At 37.0% G+C, this 13,959-nt stretch overlaps 1 protein-coding gene across 1 annotated transcript in view; it reads right to left on the bottom strand.

Annotated features, from left to right (window-relative positions):
* The window catches only part of CACNA1E (calcium voltage-gated channel subunit alpha1 E), a 519,663-nt gene that overhangs the window by 168,107 nt on the left and 337,597 nt on the right, over positions 1-13,959 (bottom strand). Inside the window, exon 7 of the mRNA XM_053693950.1 lies at positions 10,228-10,331. Within this exon, the coding sequence (XP_053549925.1) occupies positions 10,228-10,331 (104 nt within the window). The remainder of the gene's footprint in view (positions 1-10,227; positions 10,332-13,959) is intronic.

The following is a 13,959-nucleotide window of genomic DNA, read 5'->3' as shown; positions in this document are numbered from 1 at the left end:
TTTCCTGTACAAAAATAGAAGAATTGCATGCCGTGAAGGTTTATTCAAAACTCTCTGTGATGTGAACTTATGAAGACATGGTTTGAAAGTATATGAATACATTATTGATGTATTTGTAGGTCTAATTTTATTTTATAAAACTTTCTATATAGATCCCTAGCTGTATAATGACTCACTTTCAGATAATCTGCACACTAATAGAGAGAGTCTCAACTCCAGATCAACATTTGGGTAAACATTTTCAGATTATAAAATAAAAATAAAAATCAAACCAAGTATATATCTTTCAGTTGGATCACACAATATCAATTATTGGTATAAGTTTATATTTCATCAATCCTTTTCTTGGTCTAGTAATGTTCAGATGCATAGCTACTATTAATAGCAGTAACGTAGTAGAGCTGTAAATATCTTCTCTTTACATACAGGTCTTACTTATTTTCTGTGGATATCACCTGCAAATGGAAAGGAATGAAAGCTCTCATTCAAAAGAGAACTACTCTCTCAAATGATATGTTTCATGTCTCTAATATCTTTGGCAGAGACAAGGGCTCTGAAATGGCCTCCTCTATTTCCACTGTGATCACCTACATCTAGAGTTGGACTGGGAAATTGTTGAAGACTGGCCCCACCTTCAGCCCCTACCTAGGGCCCCTTTTCTTCCAAAACAGACCTCCACACCCTTGTTAGGAGCAGTTCTGCGATACTTTTCTGCTGCCATAGGCCCCCACACCCTAGTTATGTCCAGAGCAGCCTTAAAGAAATGCACAACGCATGCACACAAGACTCGCTCTGTGACCTCCCTGACCAAGGATGTGACCCTATGACAACAGCAGTCCACTGGGAATCGCCTCCAGCACTACCTTCATCCTAGAGGGGCCCCCATTTTAAACAGGTAGAAATTACAGCATCTTCTCAGCCAAAACAACACCCATTAACTTTGAAAATAAAATATATATCCATGTGCACTCATTTGTATATATCTTGGTGTTAAAATGGGCCACACTAAAAATCTACTGCAATATAAAGCTTGGAACTTGATATGCACCACTTATTGGATTCATATGCACAAAGGTCTGTTTCAGTTATATGTAAACAGAGCTTCTTTCCAAAATGTAAACTATAAACAGACTTCCCCAAAGCATTATGGTCCAGATTACAAGTGGAGCACAAAAATAGCTCTAACACCGCTCAAGTTAAATCAATAGCGCTCCTATTCTTGTGCTCATATTACAAGCTAAAAGTAAAATGATAGCACTGGAGGTCGGATAGCGCAGCTGCTCCAAACCCCTCACCTCATAACTTTTATGGGGAAAACTCTGTTGTGGCTTTTGTTTGAGTGCTAACTCAAAGCTGCTCTAACCATAAGAGCACTAAGCCAAAGGTCTTCTCCAAATAGTTAAAAAATATTTGTTTTTTACTCAGTAGAAATTATTTATATCTAAATGAATATACAGATACATACTGTACAAATGTACTTTTATTATAACACTTTACTTTTGGTCTCCAGTTGCACTAATATAGCTTTCTTTTAACCTCTATACGCCATTAGGACTTTCCATGCCGTCCTAGCAATACTGGGTTTAACGCTGTTAGGACGTCATGGAACTTCCTACCTTATATGGAGTCCAGCAGCTTCACATTTTTGCTCAATGAAATATGAGACTGGTGGGGTGTGCCTCCGGCTGCTATATTTGTTAATTAATTGACAGATGACTCATCTGCAATCCACTAATCCTTGTTCCCCCCCTTTGCACAAATGGCACGCCGGGGGGGAACTATGACTAGTGGATTGCAGACAATTGACAAATATGGCGGGTGAAGGAATGGCACTTACCGTTCTGGCATTACAAGGTGAAAATATCAGAAGATAAGTATATCCTACACATTTCATGAATGAAAGTCTCATTAATTTTTTAAATTCTGTCAGTATATAGCAGGGTTATAATACAATTTATTTATTATTATTCTTTAAAACAAACCCCCAATAAAATATATATACAAAACAATTGAAATTAATAATTATTCCTAAATTCTTTAGATTAGTTAAAATGTATGAACACATTGAATTATATTTACAGAAACCAGATTATGAATCAAATGATATACACTTATGCTGTTACAATTATATATATATATATATAATTATATACAAAGATAATGCAGATCTCAGATTGAGCTCGCATTCTATTGGCTGTTCCGATCAGATCTGATCGGAACAGCCAATAGAATGCGAGCTCAATCTAATTGGCTGATTGGATCAGCCAATCTGATTAAACTTGAATCTGATTGGCTGATTGATTCAGCCAATCAGATTTTTCCTACCTTAATTTCGATTGGCTGATAGAATCCTATCAGCCAATCGGAATTCGAGGGACGCCATCTTGGATGACGTCATTTAAAGGAACCTTCATTCGGCGAGTAGGCGTCGGTTGAAGAGGATGGATCCGCGTCAGCTGGGAAGAAGATGGCTCCGCTCCGCTCTGGATGGATGAAGATAGAAGATGCCGCTTGGATGAAGATGTCTGCCGGTCCGGATGTCCTCTTCTGCCCGGATAGGATGAAGACTTCTGCCGGTCTGGATGTCCTCTTCTGCCCCATCGGATGAAGACTTCGGCCTGGCTGGGTGAAGACGACTCAAGGTAGGGAGATCTTCAAGGGGGTAGTGTTAGGTTTATTTAAGGGGGGTTTGGGGGGGTTAGAGTAGGGGTATGTGGGTGGTGGGTTTTAATGTTGGGGGGGTTGTATTTTTTTTTTACAGGCAAAAGAGCTGATTACTTTGGGGCATGCCCCACAAAAAGCCCATTTAAGGGCTGGTAAAAGAGCTGATTACTTTGTAATTTAGATTAGGTGTAATTAGTTTAAAATTCTTGTAATATTTTTTTTATTTTCTGTAATTTAGTGTTTGTTTTTTTTGTAATTTAGTTTAGTTTATTTAATTGTAGGTATTGGTAGCTAATTTATTTAATTAATTTAATGATAGTGTAGTGTTAGGTTTAATTGTAACTTAGGTTAGGATTTATTTTACAGGTAATTTTTATAATTATTATAACTAGGTAGCTATTAAATAGTTAATAACTATTTAATAGCTATTGTACCTAGTTAAAATAAATACAAAGTTGCCTGTAAAATAAATATAAATCCTAAAATAGCTACAATATAATTATTCGTTATATTGTAGCTATATTAGGGTTTATTTTACAGGTAAGTATTTAGTTTTAAATAGGAATACTTTAGTTAATAAGAGTTAATTTATTTTGTTAGATTAAAATTATATTTAATTTAGGGGGGTGTTAGGGTTAGGGTTAGACTTAGCTTTAGGGGTTAATACATTTATTATAGTAGCGGCGAGGTCCGGTCGGCAGATTAGGGGTTAATACTTGAAGTTAGGTGGCGGCGACATTCGGGGGGGCAGATTAGGGGTTAATAAATATTATGTAGGTGTCTGCGATGTTGGGGGCAGCAGATTAGGGGTTCATAGGGATGATGTAGGTTGCGGCGGTGTCCGGAGCGGCAGATTAGGGGTTAATTGTGTATTGCAGGTGTCAGCAATAGCGGGGTCGGCAGATTAGGGGTTAATAAGTGTAAGGTTAGGGGTGTTTAGACTCGGGGTTCATGTTAGGGTGTTAGGTGCAGACTTAGAGTGTGTTTCCCCATAGGAAACAATGGGGCTGCATTGGGAGCTTAACGCTGCTTTTTTGCAGGTGTTAGGTTTTTTTTCAGCCCAAACTGCCCCATTGTTTCCTATGGGGGAATAGTGCATGAGCACGTTTTGCCATCTTACCGCTACCATAAGCAATGCTGGTATTGAGGGTTGAAGTGGCGGTTCATTCGGCTCAACGCTCCCTTTTTGGAGCCTAACGCAGCCCTTCAGACAACTCTAAATACCAGCGTTGTTTGGAAGCAGCGGTAGGAATAAAAGCTGCGTTAGCTACGCGGGTCTTTACCGACAAAACTCTAAATCTAGCCGTTAGTATTTTAAGCTTGTGTTCATAGTCCTGTGTAGTTTAAAACTAGTCATATTTAGTGCTAAGTAATTTATATTTGCAACTATATATTTTAGAATTTGCCTTAATTATAGTTAAATAAGAGGTTATTTCAGTTCAGATAAATTGGCATATCAATTGGATGTTAAAGTATTTTGTTATATTGTCTAACTAAGCATTGTTAAGTTAACGGTTCATACGCTGGTATTTTTTGGGGGTATTTTATTGTGATTCATTGTGAATAAGGTAAATTGTAAAGGTATATTTTTTTATGATCTTTGTATAGAATATTGTAACAGCATAAGTGTATATCATTTGATTCATAATCTGGTTTCTATAAATATAATTCAATGTGTTCATAAATTTTAACTAATCTAAAGAATTTAGGAATAATTATTAATTTCAATTGTTTCGTATATACATTTTATTGGGGGTTTGTTTTAAAGAATAATAATAAATAAATTGTATTATAACCCTGCTATATACTGACATATTATCTGGAGGCACTGCTGAGATATTTCTTTCTCTCTCCATATATATCACATTGATACATATATATATATATATATATATATATATATATATATATATATATTTATATATACACATATGTTTCAACTATGATCTGTGTATTTGTGTATGATCTGTGTATGAAGATTAGACAGAATCTCTTTATCTGAGATCTAGTTTATCATGTGCTGTTTATCTGAGCCAACAGCCTTTTCCACTGAGAATGTGTATCCCAATCAGCAGGAGATAATCAACTCTTGCATATACTTAAGCTTCAAAGAGTTCAGTCCCAGACGTTACGTCTGCATATCTCCACTTGGGGTCATTACCTGATAACCTTTTATTACATAGAGGGAAGATCAGGAAATCAAGCTTCAAACAAAGCCATATCGGGAACATCTCTTTGAAATAAATTGCCTTTACTAACTGAACCAAATGTATTGAACAAAGGTACAATTTAGAATATTAAGTGGGGAGGGGAGGAAAGGTTTAAGCTGAATCCTTATATGTAAATAGCAAGGCATCTCATGTCTGAACCTCAGATTTGCAATACACAGAATGTATCCAGCAAATGGTATTAAGCATGCTCAAACTTAATATTTGATAGATTGCACACTTACTTTATCTTATTATTCAGATATGTATTATCCACTGACATTTACAGATACCCTGACAATTCTTTCCTATGTCTTGAGCGACTATGCTCAAGTTTACATTCAATTTAAATGTTGTTTATTTCACTCCCTTTGCTGTGGCCAATTAGGAACAAATATAAACAAGTTCCTGCAAATATCAACCAATCACTGTGCATTATGTAGGAGTATCAAGGCTCTGAATTCCACAGAATAATCTCCACCCTCTGTGAGGGTAGTGGAAACACTAACATTACATTATATTAATATAACATTAAATTACAGAAACAGCAGGAAAATTAAATAATGAAGGTACAATGCAATGCTGTTTAACAATGCATAAGAAAAAATGTTGGGCTAGATTACGAGTGGGGCAATATTTTGTGCTCCCACTCGCGTGTTAACTTTGCTGACGGAAACTTTTTGCGCATGTCGGTTTACGCTAGTATTAAAGTAAAAGTTTTGCATGCAAGTGAAACCCTACACTAGCTAACAAAATATTGTGACCTCGTTAACGTATTCTCCCCATAGAAGTCAATAGAGAGCGTAAACTAAATAAAAACTAACATCTATACTTGCACGTAAACCCATCACGAGTTATGAAAATGTCCCATTCAAATGTTCTTCACATGCAGAACAATGTACTTTTTATTGTAAATACATATTTCTATACATATATCTATATATACCTATATCTTTATATCTATGCCTATAGATATGTATTTTACATTAGTATCAGCTATATATATAGAAATAAATACTTAATAATCAAAAGTACATTATTTTTTATGTTAAGAACATAGGAATGTAAAATATGCATAACGCTCATCAGGGTTCACAACTTAGGACTGACGCAGTCTGGTTAGCGCACATGAGGAATTGCTATCTTCAATGCACGTTATTGAAACTATTAAAAAAAATATTAAAACATATTAAAAAATGTATAGGTACTGTAAAAATCATAAATATATTCTATTATTTAGAATATTTTACAGTATGTACAATAATTTTGAATGATTTTTATTAATATTTAATTTTAATATGTAATATTTCAATAATGCGCATTAAAGATAGCAATTCTTCATTTGCGCTAACCCAACCGTGTCAGTATAAACAATTTAGTTGGGAAACAGTTTTAAATGTGAAAAGTATGAACTAAGTCAGTGCTTGACAAACCCTGGAGGCTGAGAGCCCCTGGCTCCTGGAATTTTACCTCATCTCCTAACTGTTTGTGTTATTCTCCTTATATATATTTATATCGGGTCTATATATGAAGCAGCGGATGCTGTTTCCGACCCACTCCGCTTCAGTTCCACTTGAAGCGGAAGTTAAGAAGCAAGGGTCCTAAGACTGCTGCTCCTTAACTCGTCAGCCACCTCTGAGGTGGCAGAGAGCAATCAGCCCGATCGAATACGATCGGGTTGATTGACAAACCCTGCTAGTGGCCGATTGGCTGCAAATCTGCAGGGGGCAGTATTGCACCAGCAGTTCACAAGAACTGCTAGTGCAATGATAAATGCGTATGCTGTCAGCATTTATCGATGTGCGGCGGACATGATTCGCTATAGCTGATCATGTTTGTCCGCACCATAAAAAATTAACCCCCTAATCTCTATCTATATATATTAGAGAAATGCATTCGTTTTCAGATGAATGCACATTTGTCGCAACATTTTCGGTTCATTTTCACTAAACAAGTATCCGAATAAACACACTAACGAAAATGAAAGAAAACGAGAAAATATTGACGAAAATTGTCAGTATTCATTAGTTTACTTTATTTTTGAAGGGGTTAATACATACTTTAGTGTGCTCTCCATGATTCCCAGAGAACATTAAGGTAAGTATTGTAGCTACAGGTGAACTTTTCACCTGTAGCTTTGAAACATTTACATTTGTTTTAAAGAATACTAATGTAAATGTTTAATAAAAATTAAGTATTTGTTTTGTTTAACGAAACGAATACCGAATAGTGCAGCCACTGAATATTAGGGGGAATTAATTTGGCAATGTCACTAAATATTCGGAACGAAAAATTCGTCCGAAACAAAAAAATCTTGGTTACACATCTCTATTACATATGTACATATATATATACTGTATGTATGTATATATATATATATATATATATGTATATATATATATAAATACCACTGTCTGGCCTTCTTATTGGGTCTTTAATTTTAAACAGATTTATCGAGCACTGAACTAAGCTATATGTTTAGTTTTTACTACACCTGATAATATTTTTTATCAAAATGTAAATATGCAAGTACGTTAACACTTCCAAAAAGCTGTAGAACTACTTGCCTTTGAAAACGTCAAAATGTCAAACCTGGAAAAGTGTTCTCTAATCAATCAGAATATTGCTGTCAAATTCTTTCAACACAAAGTCATGTTGAAATATCGTAAATCATGTGAAAAGCTATTCAAATGGATCAGAATATCAACAGTAGACATGTGCGATTCGTTTCGGATTGATTCGGAAATTCGGAAAATTCGGTAAATTCGGAGATTCGGATAGATTCGAATTTCCGAATTAAAATACTGCCGAATCTACTGAATGAATCCGAATTAGCTGCTGAATCTACCGAATAAATCCGAATTAGCTCGGTAAATTCGGCATTCCCCCATAGGAAACAATGGGGCAGTTTCGGCTGAAAAAAAACCCTAACACCTGCAAAAAAGCAGCGTTCAGCTCTTAACGCAGCCCCATTGTTTCCTATGGGGAAACACTAAGTCTACACCTAACACCCTAACATGAACCCCGAGTCTAAACACCCCTAATCTAACACTTATTAACCCCTAATCTGCCGCCCACGCTATCGCTGACACCTGCATTATACTATTAACCCCTAATCTGCTGCCCCCAACATGGCCAACTCCTACATTATACTTATTAACCCCTATTCTGCCCCCCCCAGCATCGCCGCAACCTAACTACAAGTATTAACCCCTAATCTGCCGACCGGACCTCGCCGCCACTATAATAAATGTATTAACCCCTAAACCGCCGCCTCGCAAACACTATAATAAATTTTATTAACCCCTAATCTGCCCCCCCACGTCGCCGCAACCTAACTACAAGCATTAACCCCTAATCTGCCGACTGGACACCGCTGCCACCTACATTATAGCTATGAACCCCTAATCTGCTGTCCCTAACATCGCCGACACCTATATTATATTTATTAACCCCTAATCTGCCCCCCCAACGTCGCCGCAACCTAACTACAAGTATTAACCCCTAATCTGCCGACCGGACATCGCCGTCACTATAATAAATGTATTAACCCCTAAATTGCTGCACTCCCGCCTCGCAAACACTATAATAAATTTCATTAACCCCTAATCTGCCCCCCTAACGTCGCCGCAACCTAACTACAAGTATTAACCCCTAATCTGCTGACCGGACATCGCCGCCACGATAATAAATGTATTAACCCCTAAACCGCCGCACTCCCGCCTTGCAAACACTATAATAAATTGTATTAACCCCTAATCTGCCCTCCCTAACATCGCCGCCGCCTACCTACAATTATTAACCCCTAATCTCCCGCCCCCAACATCGCCGCTACTATAATAAAGTTATTAACCCCTAAACCTAAGTCTAACCCTAACACCCCCTAAGTTAAATATAATTTAAATAAAACGAAATTAATTTACTATAATTAAATAACCTAGTTAAAATAATTACAAAATTACCTGTAAAATAAATCCTAACCTAAGTTACAATTAAACCTAACACTACACTATCATTAAATAAATTAACTACAAGTACCTACAATTAAATACAATTAAATAAACTAAACTAAGGTACAAAAAAAACAAACACTAAATTACAAAAAATAAAAAAAATTACAAGAATTTTAAACTAATTACACCTAATCTAAGCCCCCTAATAAAATAAAAAAACAAAATAATAAAAGTCCCTACCCTATTCTACATTACAAAGTAATCAGCTCTTTTACCAGCCCTTAAAAGGGCTTTTTGCGGTGCATGCCCCAAAGTAATCAGCTCTTTTGCCTGTAAAAAAAAATACAACCCCCCCAACATTAAAACCCACCTTTAAAACCTGCATACCCCTACTCTAACCCACCCAAAGCCCCCTTAAATAAACCTAACACTACCCCCCTGAAGATCTCCATACCTTGAGTCGTCTTCAGCCAAGCCGGGCCGAAGTCTTCATCCGATGGGGCAGAAGAGGACATCCAGACCGGCAGAAGTCTTTATTCAAGCGGGGCAAGAAGAGGTATTCCATCCATCAGAAGTCTTCATCCAGGCGGCATCTTCTAACTTCATCCATCCGGAGTGGAGCAGCAGCATCCTGAAGACATCCGACGCGGAGCATCCTCTTCTTTCTTGATCCAACGACTAAATGATGGTACCTTTAAGTGACGTCATCCAAGATGGCGTCCCTTGAATTCCGATTGGCTGATAGGATTCTATCAGCCAATCGGAATTAAGGTAGGAAAAATCTGATTGGCTGATTCAATCAGCCAATCAGATTGAAGTTCAATCCGATTGGCTGATCCAATCAGCCAATCAGATTGACCTTGCATTCTATTGGCTGATCGGAACAGCCAATAGAATGCGAGGACAATCTGATTGGCTGATTGAATCATCATGGGTTCATAGGTAGTTTATGGGTGTTAGTGTACTTTGTAGCACTGTAGTTAAGAGCTTTATATTCCGGCGTTAGCCCATAAAGCTCTTAACTACTGACTTTATTCGGTAGATTCGGATGGCCGTGTATTACACTAGTATTGTACAGTATATTAGGTTATATCACTCTGCTATGGGTTACACCTAATATACAGTACATAATACTAGTCTAATACACAGCATATCCCACCTAACACATACCGAAATTCCGAATTTCGGAACCGAACCGAATCGAACCAAATTCAGCCGAATTTATTCGAATCCGAATAAATCCAAAACGAATTCTTTCAAATTTTGCCAAATTCGAATCGATCTGAACCGAAATTCGATAAAAAACGAATCAATCTGAACCGAACCGAAACGAATTTCACATATCTAATCAACAGGTCTACATGAGCAGAGAGTGCAGGAATGTACAAATCTATTATGCTTACCCAGACAGCACTCCCAGGACAAGGTTAAGGACAAAGAAGGATCCGATGATGATGAGAGGAATGAAGTATAGCCAGTTCCAGGTGGCTCCTAAGGCATCATTGGTCTGAAAAGAAAAATTGCAGATTTTATGGAAAATATTTTATTTGCTTATAATCATCCACGTTATCAGAATATGTATTTTATAGAAAATATTCTGCATAATTAAAGCGGCACTAAACCTAAAAAAAAAAGTTATTTGCAATCGAAAAATCAATACATTTTACATCACTTTGTAATTTACATTTCATTTCAAGTACCTAGCGTTTAGTAGATATGCGATTCGCAAAATCAAACTATTTCCAAACCCACCGCTGGCTAAGCTTCTCTATCGCCCAATCCAGACCGATAACCCAAGTTTTGAAAATGGCCGAGTATTGCCGCGATGTGCATGCACGGTATGCTGAATCGTCATCCTTTACGTCACTCACAGCAAAGCAGCGGCCCCATGTATGGATTACAGAGCTTCTCAGAGCAGGTAAGAGCGGTGCGGTGCAAGAATCTTCCTACCAATAACGAGCATTAATTCCATATGTATTGCGATAACATTCTATGGGTAATTCTGGCATTAGGGAGGGGATATGCGCATGCGTGAGTTTATGGATCTCAGTACGCATGCGCATGGTGAGGAAAGGTCACTTCATTATATGCAAAATATCGCCATCTGATTGGAAATTAATACTTATCGTGCACAGCCCATATTGGAGGGTGGGGATTGATGACGTGATCAGCAAAAATTAAAGTTTAATTTTTTTATATCAGGAAACATCACTGGAGTTTAAAAGTAGGTCATTTATGATATATAAATGTTTGTAATATGATATTTGCAATCCGGGTGTGAACAAAAAGCTAACGTTTTGGAATCCTTTAACTTGTGTCCCTTGGCCATTCTGTAGCTTTGAATACCTTTTTTTTTTTTTTTTTTAATTATTAATTAAAAAATGTAATTTTGGGGAGAAAATTGTAACAGATAAACGCAGTAAAAAGACATGGGAATGAATATGCATGTGTCTTGAACACATTCGCCTAGATTACGAGTCTTGCGTTAGCCTTAAAAAGCAGCATTGGCGAGTCCCAACGCTGCTTTTTAATGCCCGCTGGTATTACGAGTCTGGCAGGTACAGGTGTACCGCTCACTTTTCTTCCGCGACTCGAGCATACCGCAAATCCACTTACGTCAATTGAGTATCCTATCTTTTTAATGGGATTTGCCTAACGCCGGTATTACGAGTCTTGGAAAAAGTGAGCGGTAGACCCTCTCCTGGCAAGACTCCTACTGCATTTAAAAGTCAGTATTTAAGAGTTTTATGGGCTAACGCTGTAACATAAAACTCTTAACTAAAGTGCTAAAAAGTACACTAACACCCATAAACTACCTATTAACCCCTAAACCGAGCCCCCCCCAACATCGCAAACACTTAAATTAATTTTTTAACCCCTAATATGCCGACCAGACATCGCCGCCACTTCAATAAATATATTAACCCCTAAACCGCTGCACTCCCGCCTCGCAAACATTAGTTAAATTTTATTAACCCCTAATCTGCCGTCCCTAACATCGCCGACACCTACCTACATTTATTATCCCCTAATCTGCCGCCCCCAACGTCGCCGCAACTATATTAAATTTATTAACCCCTAAACCTAAGTCTAACCCTAACCCTAACACCCCCTAACAAATATAATTTAAATAAATCGAAATTAAATTACTACAATTAAATAAATTATTCCTATTTAAAACTAAATACTTAGCTACATTGTATCTAGCTTAGGATTTATTTTTATTTTACAGACAACTTTGTATTTATTTTAACTAGGTACAATAGTTATTAAATAGTTATTAACTATTTAAAAACTTCCTAGTTAAAAAAATTACACATTTACCTGTAAAATAAACCCTAACCTAAGTTACAATTACACCTAACACTACACTATCATTAAATTAATTACCTAAACTAACTACAATTAATTACAATTAAATTAAATAAACTCAAGTACGAAACCCCCCCCCCCCACTAAATTACAGAAAATAATAAAATAATTACAATTTTTAAAACTAATTACACCTAATCTAATCCCCCTAATAAAATAAAAAAGCCCCCCAAAATAATAAAAATCCTTACCCTATACTAAATTACAAATAGCCCTTAAAAGGGCCTTTTGCGGGGCATTGCCCCAAAGTAATCAGCTCTATTACCTGTAAAAAAATAGACAATACCACCCCAACATTACAACCCACACACCCAACCCTACTCTAAAACCTACCCAATCCCCCCTTAATAAAACCTAACAATACCCCCTTGAAGATCACCCTACCTTGAGACGTCTTCCCCCAACCGGGCAGAAGTGGTCCTCCCGAGGGTCTGAAGTCTTCATCCTATCCGGGCAGAAGAGGTCCTCCAGATGGGCAGAAGTGTTCATCCAGGCGGCATCTTCTATCTTCATCCATCTGGAGCGTAGCAGGTCCATCTTCAAGCCAGCTGACGCAGAGCATCCTCTTCCTTCCGATGACTAACACTAAATGACGGTACCTTTAAGGGACTTCATCCAAGATGGCGTCCCTTCAATTCCGATTGGCTGATAGAATTCTATCAGCCAATCGGAATTAATGTAGAAAAAATCCTATTGGCTGATCCAATCAGCCAATAGGATTGAGCTCGCATTCTATTGGCTGATTGGATCAGCCAATAGAATGCAAGCTCAATCTAATTGGCTGATTGGATCAGCCAATAGGATTTTTTCTACCTTAATTCCGATTGGCTGATAGAATTCTATCAGCCAATCGGAATTCAAGGGACGCCATCTTGGATGACATCACTTAAAGGTACCGTCATTTAGTGTTAGTCATCGGAAGGAAGAGGATGCTCTGCGTCAGCTGGCTTGAAGATGGACCCGCTACGCTCCAGATGGATGAAGATAGAAGATGCCGCCTGGATGAACACTTCTGCCCATCTGGAGGACCTCTTCTGCCCGGATAGGATGAAGACTTCGGACCCTCGGGAGGACCACTTCTGTCCGGTTGGGTGAAGACGTCTCAAGGTAGGGTGATCTTCAAGGGGGTAGTGTTAGGTTTTATTAAGGGGGGGATTGGGTGGGTTTTAGAGTAGGGTTGGGTGTGTGGGTGGTGGGTTGTAATGTTGGGGGGTATTGTCTTTTTTTTTACAGGTAATAGAGCTGATTACTTTGGGGCAATGCCCCGCAAAAGGCCCTTTTAAGGGCTATTTGTAATTTAGTATAGGGTAGGGATTTTTATTATTTTGGGGGGCTTTTTTATTTTATTAGGGGGATTAGATTAGGTGTAATTAGTTTAATTTTTTTTTTAATTATTTTATTATTTTCTGTAATTTAGTGTTTTTTTTCCGTAATTTATTTTATTTAATTTAATTGTAATTAACTGTAGTGTTAGGTGTAATTATAACTTAGGTTAGTATTTATTTTACAGGTAAATTTGTATTTATTTTAAGTAGGAAGTTATTAAATAGTTAATAACTATTTAATAACTATTGTACCTAGCTAAAATAAATACAAAGTTGCCTGTAAAATAAAAATAAATCCTAAGCTAGCTACAATGTAACTATTAGTTATATTGTAGCTATCTTATGGTTTATTTTATAGGTAAGTATTTAGTTTTAAATAGGAATAATTTATTTAATAATAATAATTTTATTTAGATTTATTTAAATTATATTTAAGTT

Source organism: Bombina bombina, chromosome 10 (genome assembly GCF_027579735.1).
Source record: "Bombina bombina isolate aBomBom1 chromosome 10, aBomBom1.pri, whole genome shotgun sequence".
In the NCBI taxonomy this organism is placed as follows: Eukaryota; Metazoa; Chordata; class Amphibia; order Anura; family Bombinatoridae; genus Bombina; species Bombina bombina.
The sequence above is the reverse complement of the archived record's forward strand: the minus strand, read 5'-3'. Positions and strand labels throughout refer to the sequence as shown.